General features: G+C 54.7%; 1 protein-coding gene across 1 annotated transcript; it reads left to right on the forward strand.

Moving 5' to 3' along the window:
- TRIM62 (tripartite motif containing 62) lies at window positions 1-27,920 on the forward strand. Its single transcript, XM_081088091.1, has 6 exons — window positions 1-45; window positions 535-987; window positions 10,633-10,728; window positions 15,394-15,650; window positions 16,421-16,536; window positions 25,635-27,920. The coding sequence occupies exons 2-6, from the start codon at window positions 580-582 to the stop codon at window positions 26,183-26,185; spliced, it is 1,428 nt and encodes a 475-aa protein (XP_080944217.1). The 5' UTR covers window positions 1-45; window positions 535-579; the 3' UTR covers window positions 26,186-27,920.
- Window positions 27,921-27,940: the final 20 nt, after the last annotated feature.

Below are 27,940 nucleotides of genomic sequence, written 5' to 3' on the forward strand. Positions count from 1 at the left end.
AGAGGCTGCGCTGGGACCAGAGCAGTGGCCGCGGAGCCGGCTGGGGTAAGGATCCGCGCGGGGTCGGGTCTTGGGGCCGGGATCGGGTTGATGAACGTGCGCGCACCCTTCCTTTCCTCCTCCAGGCACAGCCGCGGTGCGGCTCCGTTTGGCTTTTCCCTCCCCCAGATTTCCCTGTCCCCAGCTTCTCCCCCTCCCCCATCGCACCCATCCCGGGATTTCAGCCCCCCAAGGCCTCCGCCCCCCTCCCGGGTACCCTTCTCCCAGCGCCCATTCCTTCGGACTGCCCCTCCCCCTAGAACCTTCTGGCCAGGAGTCCCTTCCCTCAGACGCCCACTCCCTCCAGCACCCATCGCTCCAGGTCACCCACTGCCTCGAGACCACCTTCCTAAACTGCATCTCGGGTCGTCTCTGCTCCGCACCCCTTCCTCGCACTGCCCATCTCCTGGACCGTAGCGCCCACTCCTTCCCCTCCCGGCCCGCTCCCCGCACCCATCCTTCGGTGCTGCCCCCCTCAACGCCGCGCTCTCTCAGCAGCCCCCCTGCAGCTCGGCCCCCGTCTCCGCCGCCCCTGGCGCCATGGCGTGCAGCCTCAAGGACGAGCTGCTCTGCTCCATCTGTCTGAGCATCTACCAGGACCCGGTGAGCCTGGGCTGCGAGCACTACTTCTGCCGCCGCTGCATCACCGAGCACTGGGTGAGGCAGGAGGCGCAGGGCGCCCGCGACTGCCCCGAGTGCCGGCGGACGTTCGCCGAGCCCGCGTTCGCGCCCAGCCTCAAGCTGGCCAACATCGTGGAGCGCTACAGCGCCTTCCCGCTGGACGCCATCCTCAATGCGCGCCGCGCCGCGCGCCCCTGCCAGGCGCACGACAAGGTCAAGCTCTTCTGCCTCACCGACCGCACGCTGCTGTGCTTCTTCTGCGACGAGCCCGCGCTGCACGAGCAGCACCAGGTCACCGGCATCGACGATGCCTTCGAGGAGTTGCAGGTGAGCAGCCCGGCGGGCCTCGGGCGGGGGACTGGGCAGGCCCGGAGGCAGGGCCAGGGCTGGACCGTGGGCGGGGCCAAGTCAGAATTGCCACGGGGCGGGGCCGCCGGCAGGGTCATGGCCCTATCAGAATTAGTGTGGGGGCGGGGCCGGGGCGGGGCTGCGGTGAAGGGCGGGGTCTGAGATAGATTGAAGTTGGGGTAAGTCCAGGGTGGCGGAGAGGGCACCAGTGGAGTCAGGGAGGGACAAATGGGGATGGGCTGAATCAGAGCTGGGTTAGGTTAGGGCCACTGTTAGTTGTCATGGAGCTGGAGATGGGCCCACATAGAATGGCTCAGGACAGAGTTGGGGACAGACACAGATTGGAATGGGGATACAGTCAGGGCTAGACAGGGGGAGGAACCGTCTCCAAGGATGGGTCAAGACTATATGGAGTAGCTGAGCAGCAGGTGTGGGGCCCATCATGTGTGTATCAGGACGACGGGGCGGTACCCAGACTGGGCAGGTAGGATTAAATCCGAGAGAGGGTGTAAGTTAGGGTCCGCAAACTGCTGAGAATGGGTTTGGGTGCCAAGGGCTAGGCTGAGGTGTGTAAGGGGTTAAGGCTGGGATCCAGCTGAGATACTGTAAGAACCATTTGGGGTTTAAACCAGAGTAGAGCCTCACACTGGTTGAGAGTGAGGACAGGACTCGAGGGAAGGCTCAGGACTCGGAGAGTGAGGCCCTGAGGTAGGTGAGATTCGAGAAGGCAGGGTGTGGACCTGTAGGAGCCTCCAGGGGCTTCTGATGACCTCCTTGGCTCTGGCACCGACATCAGGACCTTTGCGGACTAAATGAAACCGCGCATGCTCGGTAACCTGAGCATAGTCTGCCTAAGACTGTAAATGGTCTCCCTTAAACCTTCCCGTCTTCACTAGCCAACTCCTACTCAGTTCTCCAGGCCCTGCTCAAACATTCTCTCTTTGTAAGCCTTCCCCAAGTTCCACTGGCCCCCCTGCAAAAGAGGAAAAAAACAGCATTAGAGCTGCATTTCCCCTGATGTTCTCTGTTAATAACTATGATGTTTTTAAAAGTGTTCCAGATTATCTATATTTGGGAAATATAGTATATTCTCTATATACCCCTTAGAGGAATCTCGGTGTACATTTGCATATTAAAGCGTTGGGCAATAGCAAAGAAACTCATTTTACTGTATTTAATAAAAAGGTTCCAAGCGAATTGAAGCCTGGAATCTCTTTCTCAAACTAAACCATTTAAGTCCAGCAGCCTCACACCTCTGGCTTTGGCATACCATCTAGCACACAGTTCCCCAAGGGCAGGGACAGTCTCTTATTCATCATATCTGTGGCCCCAAAGCCTGGCACAGAGCCTGGCCGACAATACATATCAGTAAAGGTTGAATGAATGAATGACCAACCTTGACCAGAACTGGCCCAGACTCTGGAGCCTTTGGAAGCAGAAGAGTTTCAACTCAAACATTTTATGAAAATGCAGTGGGCCAACTTGGGGGAGTAAGCTCTCTGGCCTTCAAGAGGCTTATGCAGGAGATAAAGAATGACTTTGTCCCATATTTTAGGGGGTTCCTCCAATCCGTGTACATGAGTCCCTACAAGTCAGCCTGTACTTGCAGATGCTCATGGAGATGTGCGTTGGTCCCAGAAGAAATGGCCTATGTTCCCCATTCTCCATTCCCCGTCCCTTTCATCCCAAAACCATGACTGACTTCCTTCCAGTCTGGCTCTTTGAGGATGGAGAGCAAGGGCCGGGGGCTCTGGGAGCTTGCACAGGCTAGTATTGGCCCTTGACCTCCAGAGTTCCTTGTCCCAAGCACTGGTGGCCGCATCTCCTCGTCTGGGAAGAGGAAAGAATCTCTGACGGGACTAGGTGCAGGTTGTAGGAGTTTGAAGGGATTTTGTCTGAAACCATCTGTCCAATCTCTTTATTACATAAGTGTGGAGACTGAGGTCCAGACAGGGGATGTGACTTACCCAAAAACACTGCCAGACAAGGAGAGATCGATCCTGGCTAGAAAGCACAGCCTGACCCAGGCCAGATCCCTCCGCTGCCCCTCCTCCCTCCTCTTCCTGTCTGACTTTCTAGCTGGAGGGGCCTCTGCCCACTGACCCGTGATTCCTTTTTCAGTAAACCAGAAAAATCAGAATTACTGTGTTTGGGTTTTTTGTGGTCCATTCTGTGTCCTGGGGAATATAGGAGAAATTGAATATATATATTTTCTCCAAATGTTATTGAAACACTTTTCATTCTTGGGTAACAAGACAAACAGGACTGCCACTCACGTACCTTCTAGTGTACCGCCCTGCGACAGCACTTGCGTCCCAAACCTTCCTTCAGCACTATCTGTGTAACTCAGCCACGTCGCTGCATGTCAGCCTTGCTGCTCCCATCTGTTAACTGGGGTCAGGATGTGTCTTTCCTACTAGGACTTGAATGAGGCTGACCTGTGATGAACCTGCTAGAGACGCCTGGCACGTGGTGGGGCTTGGTCAGCACGCACTCCCATTCCTTCTCCTACCTGTGAGAACTCGCATGTCCAGCTGGGGAAATGCCCAGCCCTGCCTCTCTTGCCCCAGGAGGCCTGGCTTTGGTGCCTAGTTGGGCTTGGCAAGAAGGTGGCAGAGAAACATGCCTCCCCATTAGAGAGGCAAGCTCCTGGGTAAGGTTCAAGCCACTCCAACCCCTACCTGCATCTCTCTCCTTATGAGCTCTTTATGCCCTGGGTCTGAGGCTGAGCTGTCCCCCACACCCCTCCTTTCCCGGCTGCAGGCTTCCGGAGCCTGGGATTGGGCCCCTCTCATAAAGATAACAGACTTAGCGCTGGCAGGGCCTTGGAGATTGGCTGGTGCAACCTTCACTTGACAGATGGGGAATGGCAGGAGGGGAGGCATCTTGCCCAAGGCCTCAAGGCCAGAGGAGGCTGGGCATAGGCTCAGCTGGAGACCCCCACACCCCGCCTAGCAGTTGGTCTGAAGCTTTTACATTTATTATACACCCTGGAGGCAGCAGAGCAGAAAGGTTAAGAGGTCTGGCTTTGTATTCAGGCAGCTCCAACCCAGCGCTTACCATTTTCGGGTTGTGTGGCCTTAAGAAAGTTACGTATCATCTCTGCGCCTCACATTCCTCATTGGCAGCGTGAAGTAATGGGGTTGGATTAAATTTGATGACATTTGCAAGAACTTAATACTGCACTTGGCACATTGCAAGCACTTAATAAATAATAGCGGCGCTAGGATATTACCTCATACTCTGCACTATTGATATTTAGGGCCAGGTAAGTCTTTGTTGTACAAGGCAATCCTGTGCATTATATGTGTCGCAGCATCCCCGGCCTCTCTCTAGATCAGTGGTTCTCAACCTTCCTAATGCCGCGACCCTTTAATACAGTTCCTCATGTTGTGGAGACCCCAATTTCATTGTTACAAATTGAACATAATTAAAGCATAGTGATTCATCACAAAAACAATATGTAATTATATATGTGTTTTCCGATGGTCTTAGGCGACCCCTGTGAAAGGGTTGTTTGACCCCCAAAGGGGTTGCAACCCACAGGTTGAGAACCCCTGCTCTAGATGCTAGTAGCGCCCTTCCCCCAAAGTTGTGACAACCAAAAATGTCTCCATACTTTATCCCATGTCCCCTGGGGTCTAAATCAGCCCTGGTTGAGAACCCAGGCCTGAAGAAGTCCTACTCAGCTCTCCAGGCTCAGCTCAAATATCACCTGCCCTGTGAAGCTTTCCCTGACCTGCTGAGCGGAATTGCTTTGACTCTCCAGGTTCCACTGCTGGGCTCAGATCCTGGCATCGTCATTGAGAAGCTGTGTGTCCTTGGTCAGGTCACGTGGCCTGCTCATCTATGACATGGGTGAAAGGTGCTGTGTCAAAAGTGCCTGATACTGTGCCTGGCACAGCGTAGCACACAACAGTTTTGAAATACCTTTTGATTCTTTTTCTGATTATAGAATTAGCATAATAAACAGAGCTATATAATGTAGAAGTTAAAGTCTCCCAGTAGTCCCACCCCACAGAGAAACCTGTTAAGCACGTGAGTGTGTGTGTGTACATCTCCCCACCACCCCCCCCCCAGCCCCCGCTTTTTTTTTTCACAGCTGAGCACTAGATCACGGCGCAAAGGGGAGGGAGGAGCCCATCTCAGCAGGGTTTGGGACTTCTCCGCTAATATTTCCTGAGCTCTAGCCTAACGCCTGGGGCTGTACTAAGCGCTTTTCTGGTATTACCTCATTTAATCTTCATAACACCCTGTCCAGTGGGTTCTGTAATTTGTTCCTTTTAAAGATAAGGAAATAGAGACTCAGGAATGCAGTGACTTGTTCAGTCAGCCAGCAAGTAAACAGCAGGGGCAGGGTTTGAAGCCAGTCTGACTGGGCCGCTCATAGCCTCCGAGCTGCTTCTGAGAGCCGGGTAGTTGTCTATCCACCTCCCCACCCCGATCCTGCCTATCTTTGTATTACAAGTACTCAGCCCAGGGTCAGGCTAAGGGCACAGGCCACCTGTACCAGCTGAGGCACCGAGGGCAGGTGGCTGGATGGCATCTGGGTCAGGCATGGTATGCGGCTCTCTGGCCATCTCAGCTTCCGAACCTAAGAAGGGATCTGATTCAGTCTCCAACATCCGCTCCAGGCCTCATGTGACCACTGGAGCCTTTCCCAAGGCGTCCTTCATACCAAGGGAGACAGCGGTGGATCAGCCTTGGATGGGAGCCTTGAAAAACTGTGGCGGTCCAGAGATGCCCAGGCAGCCGCACAGGGAAAGAGCAGGGTTGGGGGGCTGGGTTCCAATCCTGCTTCCTCCACCTGAATTGGAGGTACTGCTTCTCTGCCCCCTTCCCAATCTGGGAAATGGAAGTAGGAACGAGACTGTCCACTTCATGTGTAAAGAGGGAGAGAGAGTTGCTTCCTATCCAAAAAAAAATGACAGATACGAAGGACAGGAGGCAGCCAGGTTGTCTGTGTCCCAGGAGAGGGCAGGATTGATGTGCAAACAGCAGCCTTCGTGGGGGCGAGGCTGGCAGTGAGTCAAACCCCGGGGCTAGCTGTGGGCCTCTCCACTTCCTTCCTCCCGGGTGTCTTTGGGCAGCCAGGAATGCCCTGCTCATCCAGGGCACCTCGGCTAAGCACAGGCTACAGTATAGAAACTTGGAGTTGACGTTTATGTTACATAGGGAAAAGGGTCTGGTGGAGAGTGACTACAACCGAAATAATAACAACTCTAAAAACACTACCACCACCACTGGCTGAAGAAGCTTCTTAGGCACTTGGTGTGTGCCAGGTGCTGTTTCGGGCATTGAATCCTCCCAACGGCCCTTTATTCTTTCCTGCTCCCCGAGTGGGACTCCGCACCACCGCACCGATGGAGACCCTGAGGCTGAGAGGCCCCGTAACTTGCCCAAGATCCACTGCAAGTGGGAGGCAGAGAGGGATTCAGACTGGGGTCTGTCCAGCTCAGAACTCAGCCTCCCCACCATGATTCTAACTGCCTCGGGGAGCACCTGAAGGGGGAGGGAGCTCAGAGGCCATCCCGTTCCACCCTCTCCCCCGTTTCCAGATGGAGAAATGGACTTATCCAAGGTTAGACCAGAACTCAGCTCTATGGACTCTCATCCAGGGGAGTTTTTACAGCGTCCTTTACCTCCGGGACCTTGAGATCTGCTTGGACACTGGAGGTGGGGGTGGGGGACTTGGAGGTGGGTTCCCATTGGGTTCAGAGATTCATTAAGTAATTTCCTCAGTTGACACTCCAGCCCAAGGCCTGTGTGGGGCCCAGGAGAGAATGCATGAGCCCTGGCCCTGCCGTGGTTCTCTGCCCCTCTCTCTGTCTTCACAGCAAACCTATCAATTGAGCCTCATCACTCCATTTTTCAAATGAGGAAACAGGCTCAGAAACTGTGCTTTAGTACAACCACTGAGTGTCACTGAAGCTGGAACTTGGACTCAGGTTACCTGAGTCTGACCAGGGACAGGCATGGAAGTGAGCACATGTGCAGGTGGTTTGCTGTGGCTGGAAGGGAAGGTATACTGGGGGGAAGCGAGAAAGGGAAGCTTGACCAGGTCAAAAGGACCGTGAATACACCATCCCCCAGCCCTAGGGGCTTGGACTTGATCCTGGAGATGCTGGGGAGCCAGGAATGGGTTTAGGTGGGTGAGTGTGGCCTGATCTGATCTTCTCAGGGCGGACTGAGGGGAGAGCCAGGAGGCCGGGGGAGCAGACGGGAGGTGTAGCCAGAGACAGCAAAGCTCAGAATGGACAGGGAGGGGTGGGGCTCAAAGACAGAGAAGAAATGCAAACGTTCAGTTCTGTTGGGAAGAGCAGGAGCATCAGGAGTTCTGGGCATCAGTGAGAGGTTGGGAGGAAAAGGAAAAGGAGAAGCAAGTTCAGTTTGCCTTATTAAGATTTCCGGCATCCTTGGGGCAGAGAAGGGGAGAGAGAGCAGTACCAGGGCACAGAGATGGGGAGAGGCCCTGAGCAACCACGATGTGCCAGCCCCACACTGGGCCCTTTCATAGGAGCCCACTCGTTTAACCCTCATCACAGCCCTGTGAGTGGCTCTTGTCCCCATTTGACAGATACGGCCCTGAGAGGTGGGCCCTTGAGAAAGCAAAATGCAGGCAGGATTGGAACCCGGGCTTTTTGGGCGCCAGAGCCCACGTTGTCTCCACTGGGCTGCACTGATCAGCGAGGGGGCTGAGAGGGTCCCTGAAGTCAAGGAGAGATGGTTTCCTGAGGCAGCTTTGTCCCCTGGGCTGGGAGAGGGGTGGCCGCTCAGGAGGGGGGTCTGGCTTCGAGGACATGTGAGCCCTGCCTCTCTGTCCCCAGCTGCTGTCCCATCCTAGTTTCTCCAAACCTACGGAAGCCCCAGAGCCTCTTGCCTGACGTATTTGCATAGTTGTGCACGCCATGTACCAGCCCTGACGGACCCCTCACCACTGCAGGAGGAAGGGGTGCCGAGCTGTGTCTCTGCCCACTGCGGGTGCATCCTCCGGTCCCCTCCTCCTGCCCTGCCCCAGCTCCCACAGACCCCTGCAGAGTCCAGCTCCCCCTTCAAGCCTTCTCCACCAGCACCCTCACTGAGCTAGCCCCATGGCCTTTCCAGCGTGTGACCCCACCCCCTGCCACATACTTGTCTCCAGCCATCCCCTGCTGCCCCCCACTTCCTGCACAGCCAGATGTGCCCCTGCCTGACTAGTTCTCTCCATGGGAATGTTTGAAGGAACCCTGCCCATCTGTCCATCAGAAGTAAACTCTCTCCTGGAAGCTTCCAGGTCTGAGTCCCTATTGCACCTGTGATTGTAATTATTATGACGATAATGACAACAGCGAAGAGTGACAGCACATCCCAGGCATCGTGGCAGGTCGTGAATGAGGTCCTCTGATCCTGAACACCACGGAGCCTGTGCTGTTCGCTGCACTTTACAGATTGGGAAACTGAGGTAGAGGGACGGTGTCACAAACAGTCGGTGGCAGCCAGCTGCATTGGTTCCTAGGTGGTCCCTCCATGTTTATTCTGTTCTCCCTTGTTAGTTTCTGCCTCTCCAACTAACTGCAGGCTCCCCAAGAGCAAGGACGGTGTCTGTACCCCGAGTGGCTGGCCCAAAGCCTGACCACGGGTGACCAGACATGATGGCTACGTTGAACTGAGTGGGGGACAGCAGCCGAGGGTGTCCAGCATGCACTTGGAGTTACTCGGAGCCCCTCCTGGGCTGTGTGACTTTAGGCCAGCTGCCTGACCTCTCTGAGCCTCCATTTCCCGCTCTCTGAGATGGAGGTGACAAGGCACTAACCTCGTGAGCTTGTTGTGAGAATCAGGTGACCTGACGCCTATGAAATTCAAACCCAAATCACACCACCTCCAGCTCCTCTGGTCCTGAGCCCTGGCATTGCCAGTGTCCTTCCTCCCAATGAGCCCTATCACTTAGCTTATCAGTAGCTTCATGTTTCCTGTCTGACCTCTGCTGGGGATCCGGTTGGTTCTCCTATGTCAGTCGTGTGGCTGTGGGCCACTCAGTCCCTTTTCTTGGGCCTTAAAGTCCAGGGGGTTGGGCCAAATGGTCCCTGGGACCCCTTCCTGCTCTGGCTTCCTGAGGAGGCAGGGAGGGACCTGGACACAGCAAGGGGTGAGGACATGGAGAAGTGGCCCAGAAGCCTCACATGGGACATAGTGACCACTCCGGCCCCTGAGCACGCTGTATGCCAAGCTCTGCCCTAGGTCTGTGTCCTCACAGCTTTACAAATTCTGTACATTTCCCTTATTTAACCCTCTATAATATTTTAACTAGAAGTTGAATTAATGAAACACAGTTGGATAAACATATTACTTCATATTTTAAAGAAACAACAAAAGCATATGTCTGCCTTGCGATTTCCTGTGAGGCTAAACACTTCTTACTATTATCTCATTTTACCCAACCCTAGAAGTATTATTCTCCCCATTTCATAGATGAGGGACTGGGGCACACAGTTAGTGTGTGGCAGAGCCAGCATCCTAACCAGGCCTGGAAGGAGGCATGTGGGAAGCGGGGGACGAGGGGGGCGGTCGCCAGAGCTCTCCCCTCCCACCTTTCAGAGGTCTGACCTGCCCAACCTCTTCCCAGGGCAGATTCATACCCGGCACGCTTTGCCTGGCCCTGTCCTAGGTACTGAGAATGTGAACATCTATCAGACACAGTCCCTCCCTTGAGAGTCCACAATCTTGTAGGGGAGATTGACAGGTAACTTTTTTTAAAATCCTCACCTGAGGCTATTTTTCCATTTATTTTTAGAGAGAGTGGCAGAGAAGGAGAGAGAGAGAAACATCCATGTCTGTGTTCCTACCTTCCTCCCAACTCATCCGCACCCCTCCTGAGGCATCATGGATTGAAACTGGCCCCGCATCGCACCCCCTGTGGGGCCCAAGAAGGCCTCAGCACGTGTTCATGGAGTGGAGGAATGAGTGTTCCATTGCTCCCAGGGTCCAAGAGGAAGGGGCAGGCCGGCTGTCCCTGTTCCAGCCCCGAAAGCAGGAAGGAAGTTGTCCGAGTCCCTCGGGTGCCCTGAGCAATGTGCAGAACATACCTCCAGGGCAGTTTTCTCAGGAACCCTAAAGAGCTGCCTGGGTGGCTGGGACATTGGTGGGCCCAGGAGGACCACCAAGGGGAAGGCTTGTAGCTCTTGGCCCACCTCCTCAGACATCTGTGTGTCTGCCAGACCCTGTCCGAGTTGGACAGACCCACGGCGGTTAGGGAGAGCCTGAAGAGCCGATGGGCAGGGTTCCTTCAAGTCTCCAGGGTGGGGCCCAAGCATCTCCACAGGGAGAGCTAGTCCATCTGCTCCAACGACTCTCGCACAGGAATCCTTTAGGAATGACTTTCAGCTGTTAGCAATACAGACCCGACTAAAGGAACTAAAGTTAGATGAGGGTGTATTTCTCCTCCACGGACGAAGCACGTGTATGGGAAAGGACCCCGGGCAGTGGTGTGCTGGAGTCAGCTTGCACCAGCTCTTGAGAGCTGACTGTGCAAACCTTCGCAGCCCTGTGTCCTCGGACCTCACATTGATAGCTTGAAACCGGCTTTGGTGGGAGTGTTCACATCACAGAAGCTGGCAGGCACTGTAAATTGGGGCTTTTTATTTCCAGAGGGAGCTGAAGGAGCAGCTCCAGGCCCTTCAGGACAGCGAGCGGGAGCACACGGAGGCGCTGCAGCTGCTCAAGCGACAGCTGGCGGAGACCAAGGTGAGCCGGGCCTGGCCCAGGAGGTGACTGGCCGGGCGGGGCGGGGCCGGCGGGGGCGGGGCCAGCGGGGAAGTGAGGGGCGGAGACTCGGCCCTGCTCTGGGGGCGGGGCTTCGAGGGGCCGAACTCCACGTGAGGGGCGGGGCTTCTAGGGGGCCAGAACTCCACGTGAGGGGCGGGGTTGTGGAGGGGGAGCCGAGGTTGAGGCTTCAGCAATGGTAAATGGAGTGGGACTTCGTGCAGGGTAACTGAGAGCAAGGATTTGGGTTAGTGCTTGGATTAAGGGTGGATCCGTTTCTCCCTTCCTGGTTTGGGTGGAAGGTGAGATGGGACCAGAGCAGCGGTTCTCAACCTGTGGGTCGCGACCCCTTTGGGGGTCGAACGACCCTGTCACAGGGGTCGCCTAAGACCATCGGAAAACACATATTGAATATATAATTACATATTGTTTTTGTGATTAATCACTATACTTTAATTATGTTCAATTTGTAACAATGAAAATACATCCTGCATATCAGATATTTACATTACGATTCATAACAGTAGCAAAATTACAGTTATGAAGTAGCAACGAAAATAATTTTATGGTTGGGGGTCACCACAACATGAGGAACTGTATTAAAGGGTTTCGGCATTAGGAAGGTTGTGAACCACTGGACCAGAGACTCCCCCCCCCCCCCAGGAACCGCCCCCTCGGCGGCTCCCTGCAGGGGTCTTTTCCCCCTACGTGTTAACCAAGCCTATTGACTGAGGAGCCAGCCCTGAGCATCCTCCCTAGAAGCGCTCCTGGTGATTTGTGGGCCAGCCCTGATATCATCATCCCTCTCAAACTCAGGCCTAGGATCATGGACTGAAAAATAGAGCCAACCCCTCCTATCTCTGGCCACAGTGACTAAAAAAGAAAAGCCTTTCTCTTGGCCTGAGAGGAGGGCTGTGAATTCTGAGGCACCACTAACTGCTTGCTGTATGACTTCACTGCCAGCAGCAGCTGGAGCAGAGCCTTAGGAATGCTCTGGGCCTCAGGCTGTCGGTCACCCTGGGGGTCACTCTGGGGCCCCAAGAGGCCCTTGGAGATCCAGATCTGTGCCCCATCTTGGCAACCTGCTGTGGGGTTTCAGACATTTCTTGAGAGAACATTCCAGAGGGCCTCTGGGCAGGACCCTCTGCTAGCAACGGATGAGAAACAGGCACAGAACTCTGGCCTGTTTGCTTCTCACAGCCTGTTTCCCCACCTGCCTGGTGATTATACGCTTCTCAGAAAACGAGAAGCCAATGGAAGCTTCTACCTGGATGTGGGGGAATATGGTCTGTTCCTTCTCCCCAGCATTCTCTTCTTTCCTCCCCCCTTCCCTCATTGTTTTTCTCCACTGACCTCTTCCTCCCCTGATTTCCTGTCCATCTGTCTACCTCTGGGAGGTCCTGGGGGGCCACCTACCTTCCAGTTCCCCCAGCCCTGCTTCCTGTCTGGACTGGGGTGTTTATACAAGAAATGCCTATGGATGCTGTGGAGGTCATATTTCACCTGGTGCCTGACTCGGCTTTCCTGCGGCGCCTGCCCCTGCAGCGGCCCAGCCTGAGGGTCTGTCTGACCTCTCTCCACAGGCCCAGTGTTTTCCTTGGGCGGCCCTGACTGGGTGATGCATTCTTGGCAGAGTGTTTTCCTGAAACGGCCCCAGCTGCTCCAAGCCCCAGTGTGTTCCCAGGGATGTGGTGGGCTGGCGGGGGGGGGGGGGGGGGGGAGGGGGGCTGCTTTCCCAGCCCCTGCACCAAAGGGATTGGGGGGGAGGCAGGGCTGGCTCTGCCATAGAAAGAACTGTAGTAACCGGGACGCACCAGTTAAGCTAAACCTTTCTCCGCTAGAAATTGTTTCCTATTCGTTGTCTCACTGAGCCTCACAGAATGTCACCTCCATGACAGCAGGACTCTCAGACCTAGCACAGTGCCTCCCATGCAGTTAATAACTGTAAAACAAATAAGTGTGTGTGTGGTGGAAGTACCTCTCGAGGTATCTCCATTTTATCAGCAAGGAAACTGAGACACAGAGTGGTTGGCAGACTGACCTGAGCCCCAGAACTAGGAAGTGGCCAATCAGGAGCTCGCTGTCCAATTACGTCAGAGACTAGTGCATAGTCCAGCCTCATGCTGGGGTGTCCTCAGCAAGATCCCCGGCTTTGTGGCCAGCAAGCCAGGTAGGTCAGGAAACATATTTGGGTCTCCTGGGGTGGCTGTCACTCTGATGTTCCACTTCTGAGCTGCCTTCTCCGTGCCTCTCCCACTTCCCCTACCCGTCCTCTTCTGTCCTGGGATCACTGGGCTCCCACTCTAGAAATAAGATGGGGTCTGCATCCACCTTTGTAGAGAAATCTTGGGCAAGACCCTTCCCTTCTTCATCTCTGAGGCAGGTCCTGACTGCACCAGCCTTGTGTCAGGCCCTGGGATGGACACGGGGGTTGGAGGTGGAGGAGGAAAGAGGTGAGGAAGACATCATTCCCATGGGGTGAGGGATTGATCGAATAGCTGGGAGCCACATAAAATGTGAGACAGTGTGTTAAAAAGTATTTACAAAATGCTCTGGGAACATTTAACTCACTGCCTGAAAAGTTAAGGAAGGTGTCGCAGACGAGATAGCTGGGTCTTGTAGGATAAGTAGGAGTTTGCCAGTTGAATAAGCTATCTGTTGGGGTATCCATTCCAGGCAGGTGGAATTGCGGTGCAAAGGCACTAGAAGGTAAGCTGGGATGAACTGAGGACTCTGAATGCCAGGCTAAGGAATTTAGCATTTCACTAGTCCTCAAGGAGCCTAGACAGGTTCTTAAACGCAGGATGGGCTGTGACCCAGTTTACACATGAGAAGGATCACGCCAGCAGCGAGTTTGTTGGCCAAGACACAGAGCTGACTTTGGACCGAATGAGTTGGAGGGCCTGCGGGATCCTGGGGTGTGTGTGGAGGAGGCAGGTGGGAAAATGAACAGGAGTCATGCAAGGCCACCGATAAGGACGTGGGAGCCGTCCTCAAAGCAGCGAGAGCCGGAGATGATGGAGGATGAGAATGGGGGGAGCTGGCCTGCACATGCCCTAAGGAACATGGGTGGCAGAGAGGGAGCAGCCACAGAGGTGGGAGGCAAACCAGAACTTTCAATTAGTAGAGGGTGGCCAGTGGGCCAGATGCTGCTGCAGCTGGTTGAGGAGGAACTGGAAGGGGTGGCCCTGGAATTTGGGGACCTTTGGGGGCCGTGGCAGATGGTGCAGGAAGGGCAGGCCCCATTTCTCTATCGTGACCTGCCTCTGCAGAAGCCTCTGCCCTCCTTGGGCGGGGGGGCTTGAGGAGGCCACAGGCGCTCAGCTGTTCGTCCCCAGCCTCCCCTCCACCCTTTTGTCTGCCTGGCGCTCTGGGTGGGCATGCGCAGGGAGGCTGGCCCACTGCCAGCAGCTCTTTCTGCAGCTGAGACAGGGAGGGAACTGGCCCTAATTGAGCCTTTGTGGAGCCTCCCACAGAGCCCTGGGCACTGTACCCAGCAGGGTCCCTGACTCTGTGAACTCCCAGCCAGAATCCCACAAAGTAAAATCGCAGAGGCAGGCCCCACACACTGCTGCAGCCTGGCCACACTTCTGTGCCCGGTGTGTGTCATCCTGACTCGCGCTGTTCCCTCTTCCGGTTCTCCTCACCCGCAATTGACATGGGCTCATTCTTCAGGCTGCAGCTCAGAAGCCGGCTCTCAGTGGAGAACTTCTAGGATGTGTCTGTCAGAACTGATGCTTTTTTAATAACCAGGCTCTTTCTCTGCACCTCGAACAATGTCCTGCATTTGGTGAACATCCCCCTCATTCAGTCTTCGCCATCGCCCTGCAATGTAGTTGACCCTTTCCACAGATAAGAAGGCTAAAGTTCATGGATATCAGGCAACTGAGGTTGCCATACTCAAGACCCAGAGCTAGGATCCTCACCCACACTGTGGGCACAAAAGCCTGTGCCCTACACCACTCAGCCCCCTCCTGGGTCTGGCATGCCTGTGGGGGCAGAGAGAATCACTGAAGCGCGTGCTTGCCTCCTCTGAGCGTGGCCTTACCCTCCAGCTCTTATCCCTTGGCCTCAGGGTGGCAGGACAGGGTGAGTGACCACCAAGGTTTGCCCAGCACATTGCAGTTTAGAAAGCTTCTGATAGGTCACCTCTTTGTCATTTTGCTTGAGCCCATGAGTGATTTTTCTCAAAAATAAAGACTTCACAGATTGGACTCGATGTCTTTTCCTTACCCCTCCCCCGTCTCGGTTTTCTTCCCACCCATCTCCCAGCTTCTCCTCCCTCTGACCCTAAGCCCCAAATCTGGGCATCACCCTCACACCTTTCTCGCCTACATCCAGCCGGTCAGTCAAAGACGTCTTCGACACCCTAAATGTCTTTCAAGCCATGTCCCTTTGCTGGTCCTCATTGTCTTACCCGGACTGTCTCATTCATTTCCTAACCGGGCGTACAGAGCCATGTGCTGTGCCTGGCCATGCCAGTCATTGCATACCACGTGCTTCTGCATGTGCCCTTCTCGCCCCAAGTGTGCCCTTTCCCTCCCTTCCTCTCTGCATGCCAAGGCTGTCGGTTTCCTCCTCTCATCCAGGGTCACCCCACCTGCTCTCCCTAACCTAACCCCTGATGACTGTCCCCCCCCCCCCCAGTCTTCCACCAAAAGCCTGCGGACCACTATTGGCGAGGCCTTCGAGCGGCTGCACCGGCTGCTGCGGGAGCGGCAGAAGGCCATGCTGGAGGAGCTGGAGGCCGACACCGCGCGCACACTGACCGACATTGAGCAGAAAGTCCAGCGCTACAGCCAGCAGCTGCGCAAGGTGCAGGAGGGGGCCCAGATCCTGCAGGAGAGGCTGGCCGAAACCGACAGACACACCTTCCTGGCCGGGGTGGCCTCACTGTCCGAGAGGCAAGTGCTGCCTGTCAGGGACCTTCCTGAGATGGGTACACCCTACTTAGCCCATGCGAGGTGGCAGGAATGGAGACAGAGGGGGTGGTTAGCAGAGAATTCATTCATTCAAATCTTTATCAGATGTATAGGACATCTGTTGTATGCCAGAGTCTGTGCTAAAGGCTTTATGTATTTACATAGACACATATAGTATATTAGTTGTGTTATGTTTGTGACATTACAGATTTATGTGATTTATAATAACATGAATATTATATATAATAAATAGCCTCCTTGAAAGTAGTTACCACTATCATCCCCATTTCACGCACGTAGAAACTGAGGCACTGAGAAGCAGGATCAGGTGGCTAAGGCTCCTCATTAGTATGTGGGAAAGCCGAGATTCAACCCCTGGTCTCTCTGGTCCCTCGCCACCTTTAAAATAATAACACTTAATTATTGGTCTGTTGATGATCAATACTGATAGTTAACATCATGTATTTGGTGTTGACCATGAGCCAAGCACTGTGCAGAGCATTTTATATATGTTATGCCACGCAATCCTTCCAACCAAGAAGGCCAATGCCGAATAGTAAGTACCCGTTCTAAAGAGGAGGGAACTGAGGCTGACAGCTAGAGAGGCAGGAAGCGGTACAAGCAGGCACTTGAATGTGGGTCCGGCTGCTTCTCACACATGCCCGCACCCTGTGTCAGCTACCCTGAAGGTGGCCAGTGTTGGGACAGGAATCCAGCCCCCAATGCGACCTGCTCTCCTGCTCTCCTTCCAGGCTCAAAGGGAAAATCCATGAGACTAATCTGACATACGAAGACTTTCCAACCTCCAAGTACACAGGCCCCCTGCAGTACACCATCTGGAAGTCCCTGTTCCAGGATATCCACCCAGGTAAGGCCCGGCCTGCCTCTCGACAGGAGAGTCCAGGAAGAGGCAAGGATTATCATGGACGGAGGCCGCTTGGGCACATCCCAGCTCCGCCCCCTTTTCTAAACACAGGAAGGGGGCAGGGCCGAGGGATGAAAAGAGCGCCTTGCTGAACACCTACTATGTTCCAGAGCCTATGCTGGGCACCTACACAATCACTTGGCTCAAAGAATCCTCATGCAACCCCAGGAGGTAGGTTTTATTAGTATACCCATTCTCCAGATGGAGAGAGTGAGGCCCTGGCAGGTCACTCATTCACTCTGTAAGTACAGTAGACAGTATAAAGCACCTACCTCACACCAGGCACTATTCTAGGTGCTAGAGACATAGCAGTGAGCAAAACAGGCAAAAATCCCTGCCCTCGTGGATCGCACATCCGAGGGTGTGAGAGAGGAAGAAACAAAGGTAAATAGGAAAAATGCATAGTTTATTAAATAATGATAAAGGACAAGGAAGGGGGCTCGGGGTGCTGAGGGAGAACAGAGATTTTTTTTTTTTTATTGCTTAAAGTATTACAAAGAGTATTACATATGTCTCCCCCCCTCCCCCCCCCCCCCCGCCCTTGACAATCCCCTGGCCTCCCCTACCCCCCAGTGTCTTATGTCCATTGGTTATGCTTATATGCATGTATACAAGTCCTTTAGTTGATCTCTTACCCACCCCCCTCCTGCCCTCCCACACTCCCCGGCCTTCCTGCTGTAGTTTGACAATCTGTAGAACAGAGATTTTAGATAGGGGGTCCAGTTAGGGGACCACACTGAGAAGGATGCATGGGAGTAAAGACCTGAGGGAAGGAGAGTGAGCCATGGCCTCATCCAAGGAAAGAATGTTCCTGGCTCAGGAATAGCAGGAGAAGGCCCTGAGGCCAGAGCATGTTGGAAGAGCAGTAATGGGGCTGGTGTGGCTGGAAGGGAATGAGTGAGAAGGGAAGTTGAGGTGAGGAGGTCAGGGATAGAGCCATGGTCAGACCCTGAGGGCCTGTAGGCCAAGGTGAGAATTTGGGGCAGGAAGGTGACAGTGGAGGTGGTGAGGGGTGATCGGATTTAGCATATACTTTGAAGGGATTGCCAATAGGATTTACTGATGGATTGGATGTCACGTGTGAGAGAAGGAAGACAAGGAAGCCTGCAGTGATTTGGGAAGAGGTGATTGGAAGGATGGACTTGTGGGCACAAGGTCTGCAAAGCCAATCAGATGTCTCAGTAATGACGTGGAGAAGGCAGTTGGGATGACGAGTCTGCAGTCCAGGAGAAAGGTCAGGGCGGCATCCTGGGCATGTGGGCAGTATTGAATGAGCCCGGATGAGATCACCTAGGAAATGAGGGTAGATGGAAGAGAGAGAGGACCATGCTAACATTTGGAGCTTTGGGGCAGGCGGGGGCAGGAGGCGGACCCAGCCAAGGAGACGGAGAAGGAGCTGCCAGAGCAGAAGGAGGGAACCCAGGCATGTCCTGGAGGCCAAGTGAAGAAAGTGGGTCCAGGAGGAGAGTGGCCGGTGGTGGCAAAGGCTGCTACGCCACGTGTGAGAGATCCCAAACTGTCCTCCCATCTAGCAGCATGGAGGGCTTTGCTGACTTTAACAAGAGCTGTTTTGGTGGCGCAGGAGGGTCAAAAGCCTGATTGGAAATCATCCCAGAGAGAAGGTGGGGAGAGGAAGTGGAGGCAGCGTGTGGAGACAATGCTTTCAAGGAGTTTCATTTGACGGAAGGGGAGAGTGTGGCGGCAGCTGGTTGTTTAAGACAGAAGAGACAACAGCAGGCGTGTGGGATGATGGGAAGGACCCAGGAGAGGAAGGCGGAATTGAAGACGAAGGAGCGAGAGTGGCTGGAGGGACAGCCGAGGAGCGGGATCTGCTGGGAGCCCAGAGGCGTAGAATAATGGGCATCGAGCAGGGGGCAGTGGGGCAGGGACCTTGTGGGAAGTCTCTGCTGGTGGCTTCGCCTTTCCCAGCGAGGTAGGAAGCGAGGTCGTCATCAGGGCTGAGGAGGGGCAAGAGGAGGAATGGGAGGCTTGCTGAGAGAGGAGGGTCTGAGCAGTTCTCTAGTAGAGTTAGTGGACCTGGGGCTGGGAGATCGATGCCTTCCCGACATCACACAACCTGCAAGGGCCGCAGATCCCAGCCTTTCGGCAGCAGGGAGCCTGTGTGTTCCTGAGTCAGGTCCGAGGTCCTTTAGAGGCAAGACAAGAATATAGAGGGGAATTGTCCCCGAGGAACAGGCACTCCTATTCTCACTTTTTCAGATGAGGTAACGGAGGCATAGAGCTACCAGGAACTTCTCCATGGTCACAGCCTATCAATGGTCCAGCCAGGATTTAAATCCCGTATCTGTCAGACCCCGGAGCCTGTGTCCTTACCCACTAAGCTAACCAGCTATTCTCTGGCCTCAGACCAGCCCAGGAAGGCTGCTGGGAGACTGAGGCTCAGAGAGGTTCACTGATTTCCCACGGTCACACAGCAGTCAGAGGCCTTTCCACCTGCTGGATCCATTCTTCTGAGCTACTCACATTGGAAGTCCCTTGAGGCACTCTCAGGGGGCAGGGGAGATAAATGGCAAATAGACTCTGACAGTCCAGCAAGACAAGACTGTGTATGACCAGGGGCTTACTCGGGGCTGTGGGAGCCCAGAGGGGGCGCTAGGAGGCTCTGGATAGAACAGGGGCGGAGCCAGGACATGTGGAACATCACTGAACAGATAATGTTTGAACTGAGCGCTAAAAGCTGAGGGCTCTGCCACCGAGGGGAGGGTGGGGCCTGGAGGTGCCTCCAGACAATCCCTGGCGTTGAACTGAATAGGCAAAGTGGTGGGTGGTCCAAGGATGCTCACAGTTTGGCCTTCTGGGTAGGGATGGAGAGGGGCTGAGGCCAAGCCTCGAGCGTACGAATGCCGGGCAGAGGCAGGGCTCCCCTGGAGGTGACTGAAGGTGACTCATCTGATACGTGATTCCGGATTGCACAGGAGGGAAGGGCCACCTCCTCGTGCTCTGGGCCCTCGTTCACAAAGGGGCGGTCGTTGGGGGCAGGGCCCGTTTTCCAGCAGACGGGCTGGGACTCTGGATTATCCTCCTGGGCAGGGGTCTCTGTGCTCCTGCCCCTGGAGGGACCTCCGCAGTGGGACCCAGCAGGGTCAGGGCCGCTCATGGATGAAGCAGCGTAACGCAAGGAGGCAAGAAGCACGTCCGAGGGTCTTGCTCCCTCCCCAGCCACGGACCCAGGGAAGCCCCTCAGGCAGATGGCCTCAGCCGCCACCTGCTGCGTCCCTGTCACAGCTCACAGAGGCAACCCGGGCATCTCAGCCTGACAAGGCCCTATGGACTATGTTCTCCCTCCTCCATACTTTCACCCGTGCTGCTCCCTAGCCTACAACCCTCTATGGAAGCCTCCGTCTTTGATGGCTAACTCCCACCTCCTTCGCATCTTAGTTTATAATGCCTCCTCTGGGAAGCCCTCCTGCATTTCTCCGGGTAGCCGTGGGATCCCTGGCCTCGCTGTTTTGTCCATGAATGTGTGTCTGTCTCTCACTAGACTGTGAGCTCCAGCAGGCCCAGAGCTGGGCCTAATTCACCACTACGGACCCCCAGCAGCCAGCACAGTAAACGTCTACTGATGAATGAGTGTAAAAAACGAGCCCCAGTCCCCGTCTCAGTTCTGCAGTTAGAATGGTATCTGGCATAACGTGGGCACTCAGACGTTTGCTGACTGAAGGAACTTGCCACACATTCTTGGACAAGCTCCTTCCTCCTCTGAGCCTGTTCCTTCCCCCGTAAAGTAGGGGTGCTAGTGCTCCCGTCCGCACTCCCTCGCCAGAGATCACGTGGCTGTGGGAACTCCCTGCTTGCCCCGGTCAGGGTTTCTCAACCCCAGCACTTGACCCTGGGGCTGGATAATTCCTTGTTGTAGGGGGGCTGTCCTGTGCATGGTAGGATGTTTAGCAGCACCCCTAATGTCTACACAATTAGATGCCGCCCCCCGCCCCGCCCCTACCCCCCCCAGTTGTGGTAACCAGAAATGTCTCCGTCTGTCCAAGGTCCCCTGCGAGGCAGAGCGCCCCAGCGAGAACCACTGCCTGTAGGGAGAGGGGCTGAGGGAGCAGAGGAACATGTGCCCCCACATCCTGCCAAGGACAGAGGCCCCTGGGGCGTTCAGAGAACAGTGCCCTTCCTTTGTCTGTAGGGCCTGTGAAGTCACTCTGGCTCCTCTGCCAGCACCAAGGCCCTTTATGTCCCGATGGGAGGGGCAGGCACCCCCAGGGACCTAGCCCATGGATTCCAGCAGCTTCCTGTACGCCCCCCTGGCAGCTCAAGCTCCCTGTTGGCTCATCTGAGAACTTTATGTAGCACCTGTCACTCCTCCGCATCCCCTCACCCCTGCTCTGGAACTTCCACTCTCTACTAACACCCCCCCCTCCCCCACCCCACCCCTCAGCTGACATTGGAAACCCTCCTGCAACTGCCCGGCCTGATTGTCCCAGCTCCCAGGCATCCACTCCTTCCCCAGCCAGGCCAGGTGGCCATTGTCCCAAGGACACCAGACACTGCTCCCTTACTTTCCTACCACCTCCCTCTCCTGGCCTGCTCTCTCCGCCCCTGCTTATCTGAATCTAGTCATTTTGGGTTCCAGCATGTTCCCTGCCTACCTAGCTGTGTGACCAGGGTAAATCGCTCTCCTCTCTGGGCCTGTTTCTTCATCTGTCGATCGGGAAAGTATAACTTATCCTCCCTGGGTAGGTGTGAGAATTAAATAAAATCATTTCTTTGTGATAACTAGCCAGCACTTAGTATTTGATACCTGCTTGTCATTATTATCATGAACATCAGATGGTTTCTCAGTCTTACTGCACAGGCTTTCTGGGGCCACATAAAGGAAAGAACATGTTTGAAAAGACCTTAACGCATGTTCCAATGCTACTTCCACCCCAAGAAGCAGCTTGAGCAAGCCACTGAAGTTAGAGGGCCTCACTTTCCTCTTCTGAAAAATGGGTACAGTCATTTGTGTTCCTGGGGCTGCTATGGTATTCCCATCAGCTAGTAGGTGTGAAATGCTTTACAGATGCCAGCACTGTGCAGCTGAGGGCCGGAGTGGGTGGGAGGCCTAGCCAGAGGCAAGAGCTTATGGTGTCTCCTGTCCTGTTGGGCCGTGCAGGCCCAAAGCCACTGTCCTTGAGAACAGAGAGGCACGCGCCACTCATTGCCAAGCAGTGGCGCTGGACTGCGGGGTTTCTCTGCTGCTTGGACCGCGGTAGCGAGTGGGTGACGATGGCCCAGAGACATTTCCTGAGGCCTCCACAGTGCATGCTCCTTCCCAAATGCATTTTAGCCTCAAGGTCTCCGAGCGGCTAAAGTGGACTGGGAATCTACCTGGAGACCAGACAGGTTGCCTGCTTTTTGTTTTTCTGAAACAGTGTTTTGGGACCTAGGAAGGCGCTCTGACCTCTAAGATAGTAAACCCCGGGGGAACGGGCTTATTTCCCTGGCTTGGTCACCTCTCCTGAGGATAAAAGATGGATGGAGGGATTGCCTGTCTTCTTAAAGGGAGAGAAGGTGCGGGGGTCTCTCTGAGCTGAAGGCTGTTAACTCCTGCTAGCCCTGGCCTCAGGGGGGCGAGGGGGCGGTCCAGAAGACAGGACCCTCTGTTTATGATGAGGTGGGAGGCCCTAGAGGTGGTCAGCCCACCCTTTGGGGTGTAAAAGCCTCCTTAGACTCAGGCCACGCCTTCTGCCTCATAAGAACACCAGGGCCCACTCTAGCCCTGCCCCTGAGATGTTGGGCCCTGGCCCCTGTTATCAGGCTCCGCCCCCTAGTTCTGCCTCCCCTGCCAATGAGTGGTGTGCCCTGCCCTCATCCAGTCCCGGGCTTCTGTGCCCGGGACCTCCTTCCCTTCCCTTCTGTCAGCCCAATCTCAGAACCACTGACAGCGCACTGGGCTGCCTCCTAGAGCGGCCTCCCCATTCTCAGTGGCACCAGAATTGGCCTGCGATGCTACCTAGGCTTAAGAGTCGGGGGCTGAGCCCTCCTGCCTGTCTAGTCTCCGTCCTGGTCCTTCTGCCCTGAGCCACCATTCCTGCCTGCTGCTGGTCTCCTCAAATCATCCGGGCACCTCAGCTATAAGGCCCAGCTTCCTGCGAGCACTCGGAACTGCTGCTGCCCACACCTTGGCGTTGTGCCCGCTCTGACCCAGCGATTGACACCTGCATAGGACCCACCTCCACAGCCAGGAGGAGTGGCCCATCCGTGCCTGATGACATTCTTCTTTCCCTAGCTCCCCCTCCCCACACCACACACACTTCCTCCACCCCCTCCACCTCTTACCTCCTGACCCCTCTGTGGGAATCCCTCCATTCCAGTGGCAGGAACCTGGTGGTTCTGACAGGCTGCACTGTGACCAGTCATGATAGGGTAACACATTCATACTCTGATTCAGTGTCTTCCTTCTCATGCCCCCCCCCTTCAGTGTCCCTGGATAGAGAGTTGTATTTCCATTGGCCCCTCTAGTCACAGGGCTAATTGTTCCCATGCAGCCCTCTGAATTCTAAGAACAGGAAAGAAAAGTGTAAAATGTAAAACTAAATTCACTCCTGACAGAGCCGCTGGAAGGAGCTTGGTATGTCAGAGGGCAGCTTTGTGAGCGGATGTATGAACAGAAGCGGAGTTCAGGGCTGTCTGCTGCTCTCCGTTGGAGACAGTCGCCATCACTGAGGCATGTTATTTCTGTGTGTGGACAGAGCCAACAGAGGTGCTTGACGTAGGGGCAGTGCTCCAGCCAAGCGTAACCATGTTCCTGCTTCACTGAGAAGGAAAGTTCCAGAAAGCCAAGGAAGTGGTGACAGGATTCCTTCTCCCCACCCTCCCTCCCCTCTGCCTTGCTCAGGCCTGGCAATGGCCGTCCACGCTCAGGAGGGTCGCTTCCAGGTTCCCCTTCTTCCCGCTGGGCATCAGCTCCCTCAGGGAGGCGAGAGTAAACAGACAGGAGTTCATGAGACTCTGAGAGCCAGCGCTGCTCAGCCAGTGGCCAGCCCAGAGCCAGGTGAGCCAGCCTGTGCTGCCTGCCCAAAGATAACACATGCTGGCTCAGCTTCATAGCGGGAGTCTTTCCAGAAATCTTCCCCAGGCGCTGGGCACACAGGGAGAGGCTAGCTGGATCGCACACTGTCCTTGCCCTGGAAGATGTGGGTACAAAATATATTGGGAGAGGGCCCAAAGTTAGAGAATCTCAGGAAAGAGTGAGCACACCTGCTAGGTAACCAGGAAGGTTTCCCAGGGGATCAGCCATGGAGTTGAGCTTTGGGGGGGGGCGGGGGGTGATTACAAGCAGAGAGGAGGTGGGGGAGGACACAGTCTGAGTGAAGGCCTTGGGCCTGAGTGGGATGTGGAGCAGCTGCTGAGAGGTAGACTGGAAGAGAGGGCTGGGGCTGGATTGCACATGGCCTAGATTAGTCCTGGCTTTGCTGAATCACCTGAGACTAGTCATGTTTCTTCTCTGGGTTTCAGTTTCCCCATCTGTCAAATGGGAGGGTGGGCCTAGAATCAGTGGTTTTCAGCTTTATCAGACCCATTATCTACTTCTCATAACAAATAATTTGTAATGTCTCAAAGACAGAATGACCTTTTAATAATTTTAAGTATATATAATATATAAAATATATATACATACATATATACACACTGACTATAATCTATACTAATAAAAAGGTAATATGCTAATTAGACTGGGTCGACTGACCATCTTCCGGATGTCCGACTTCCTTCCGGACAAAGCCATGGTGGTGGGTGCCAAGGCAGAGGCAGTTAGGGGCGATCAGGCCAGCAGGGGAGGGCAGTTAGGGGCAATCAGGCAGGCAGACAGAGGCAGTTAGGGGCGATCAGGCCCGCAGGCAGGTGAGCAGTTAGGAGCCAGCGGTCCCAGGTTGCAAGAGGGATGCCACTGGGATCGGTCCTAAACCAGCAGTCGGACATCCCTCAAGGGGTCCCTGATTGGAGAGGATGCAGGCTGGGCTGAGGGAACCACCCCCCCATCCCCCCGCACGAATTTCGTGCACCGGGCCACTAGTATATAATATAAAGGAAAAGCAGAAGGAAATTATCTGTAATAAAATGTTGTGTATGTCACTATGTAAATGTTCACTCACAACCACACTAGACGACATAATGAAGTAGTCAGGTAAAACACCATTCTGCCTCAAATGCAGCCGGAACAGGTAGGTTATATCAGTCAGTGGCCTTGTTCTTAAAGATAAAGTTTCCAAAAATGTGAACAATTCTCAGTGAAGATTTTTTTAAAGTATATATTTTTATTGATTTCAGAGAGGAAGGGAGAGGGAGAGCTAGAAACATCAATGATGAGAGAGAATCATTGATCAGCTGCCTCCTGCACACCTCGAGTCCACAACCTGGGCATGTGCTCTGCCTGGGAATCAAACCATGATCTGGTTCATAGGTTGATGCTCAACCACTGAGCCACACTGGCTGGGCCTCAGTGAAGTTTTAAACAAAATCACTTAGTCTTTCCTCAGTTTGCATGGTAGTTGTATTCCAAAATACTCAATATATATTAAAACTGTATAAAAAAGTATTGCCTGGTGGAACATTTGAAAATTATTGGTGGGGTGGCCTGGGGCTGCCCTGTGCATTCTATTCAGGGCATTTAACATCCCTGAATCCCATCTTTGAGACAATCCAAACACCTCCCACAAATTTCCAAATCACCCCCTGCGGGACTATCCAGCCCTTGGATAATCTTTTAAGCTCCCTTCCAGCTCTGAAATTCTCTAATTCTGGACCTCATTCTGGTTTATTCAGCAAACTTTGTGGAGTGCCTACTATATGGCCCCAGGCGTCTGCCCTGAACAAGCAGCATAGCTCGTGCTCCCCTGAGCCAAGTTGACATCTGGGAGGACCTCAGCCTTTACCCTCCCATTTTACAGAAGAGGAAGCTGAGGTCCAGGGAGGCTTGTATTCACATCACACAGCCTCCTGGGGACCAATCAGAATCTGACCCTCAGGGAGGTACCACAGAATGGGCCCATAGTCTGCTCTCCACTCATGTCTCCCTCCTCCATCCCCTGCAGTGCCAGCCGCGCTGACCCTGGACCCGGGCACCGCCCACCAGCGCCTGATTCTGTCCGACGACTGCACCATCGTGGCCTATGGCAACCTGCACCCGCAGCCGCTGCAAGACTCGCCCAAGCGCTTTGACGTGGAGGTGTCGGTGCTGGGCTCTGAGGCCTTCAGCGGCGGCGTCCACTACTGGGAGGTGGTGGTGGCCGAGAAGACCCAGTGGGTGATCGGGCTGGCGCACGAGGCAGCGAGCCGCAAGGGCAGCATCCAGATCCAGCCCAGCCGCGGCTTCTACTGCATCGTCATGCACGACGGCAACCAGTACAGCGCCTGCACGGAGCCCTGGACGCGGCTCAACGTCCGAGACAAGCTGGACAAGGTGGGCGTCTTCCTGGACTACGACCAAGGCCTGCTCATCTTCTACAACGCGGACGACATGTCCTGGCTCTACACCTTCCGCGAGAAGTTCCCGGGCAAGCTCTGCTCCTACTTCAGCCCCGGGCAGAGCCACGCCAATGGCAAGAATGTGCAGCCCCTGCGGATCAACACCGTCCGCATCTGATGCCGCAAAGGACACGAAGGCGCCAGGGCCCTGGCCATCAGCAGGAGTCTGCCCAGGAGACAGGAGGCCTGGACTCCAGCGCCGGCCAGCCTGAGATCTCAGGTGGCTGGTCTACCCTTCGGCCTCCCTCTCCTTGTCGGTAAAATGGAGGTTGTGCTCCATGATCCCTAAACCCTCTTCCAGCATTGATGTTCTTTAGCTCTGACCTTGATGAAGATGCATCTTCGGTCCAGGAGTGTGACCTGGCCTCTCCTCAGGGCAGCCCCTGCCCAACCCTCATCCCCATCCTCTCAGGGGCAGGGGGCTGTCTCCCTATATCTCCCTCCTGCCTGCATGCCCTAACCTCAGGACATGTCAGAGTGTTTGCCAGCAGTTGGCAGCTCGGAAGATACCCAGAACCCTCTTGGGCTCCCAGGCCTAAGACTGTCCCTGACCAAGCTAGTGATGGGCTATTTTACCCGTGACCCCAGCCCACAGTGGACACAGGCAGTAGCTGGACCTAGCGTGGCCTCAAAACCACTCTCCTTCCTCCTCCGGACTAAGAGCGTTATGGTTCTTGCTTTTCCAACTTCTCTGCAGGTAAGGGCAGTGCTGTGGCCTGTGGACGGCAGCCAATAGCTGAGCCCATGTTGCAGTCACGGTGCCACCACCTTCCTGCCAGCAGGTCTAAAGGCAGGGTGATGGTACACCCCGAGGCAGATGCAGAGCCCAGTAGCCTAAAGACAGCTGCAGGACAAACATCCCTGATGATGAGGCTTGGCTAAGGGTCCAGCCTGACCTCTGTGACAGGGGAGGGCAGGGAGCAGCTGTTTTCATCAGGACCTGAGTACTGGAACAGCCTGCTGGTGGGGACCTCTCATCAGGCTTGCTGATGTAGAAAACAAGGGCTGCTGTCACTTGTTTAACTAGACAGGATTTATTACCAGGTCCCTGATGGCTTTACAAAACCAGTGGAGGGGCTGAAGGAGCAGACACTTGGCTGAGTTTCCAGGAACAGCTCCCAGCTGCCAGATTCACCGTGTCTCTCCTGACCAGGAACGCTGCTCCCGTGTGCAGGAAACCACTGCCTCCGGACGCCGCTCACTGCAGAATTGTGCTCCCTCTGCTATGCTTCCCAGCAAATGGATGTCCTGAGGCCTGCCTTCTCCCACTCAACTCAGCTCCCAAATCCAAGTCTCCGTGAGGGACTCTGTTTGGGGAATTAGAAATCAGATCCAAAACCTTGGCTGCAAGGGAGTCTGGGGAATGTAGTTTTCTTTCTAGCCTCAGCCATACAAAAAGGCCCATTAGAAGGACGTTAGGATGGATGCTGAATAAGCCCATCCATGGTTTTTGCCACGAGTGTGCGTCCAGACCTTGGCCTTGAAGCAGCAGGTCTCCTGCTCCATGTGGAGTCCCTGCCCAGGGGCAGGAGCCCAGCAGAGGGGCTGCAGGACCAGGCTGAAATGTGTCCCCAGCCTTGACTTTTCTTTCTGGGCCTGGGGCCTAGATTCTGAACTTGGAGTCTCTGACCACACCCATCCCAAAGGAGCCAGACGAGCTGAACTTGGGGGGGCTCTCACCTCACAACTGCTGCCCACTGGGGCCTCCCATGGGCACGAGGAATCCTCAGTCTCACCCAACCCCTTCATCTACCGGAATCTGGGCCACCCCCAGCAGTATTTTTATTTTAAATGTTGCCCATTTTGTGAGTTATGGTGAATTTGTACTAAATTAAAGTTACAGGATACCAGTGGTCAATTTCTTTCATTTTGA

The sequence above is a fragment of the Myotis nattereri genome, assembly GCF_964212035.1.
Source record: "Myotis nattereri genome assembly, chromosome: 3".
NCBI lineage: Eukaryota > Metazoa > Chordata > Mammalia > Chiroptera > Vespertilionidae > Myotis > Myotis nattereri.

Coding starts and splice junctions, on each gene's coding strand:
- TRIM62 (XM_081088091.1), top strand. CDS start 580: ATGGCGTGCAGCCTCAAGGACGAGCTGCTCTGCTCCATCTGTCTGAGC. Junction 10,729..15,393: donor GACAGCTGGCGGAGACCAAG/GTGAGCCGGGCC, acceptor CCCCCCCCCCAG/TCTTCCACCAAAAGCCTGCG. Junction 15,651..16,420: donor GTGGCCTCACTGTCCGAGAG/GCAAGTGCTGCC, acceptor CTCTCCTTCCAG/GCTCAAAGGGAAAATCCATG.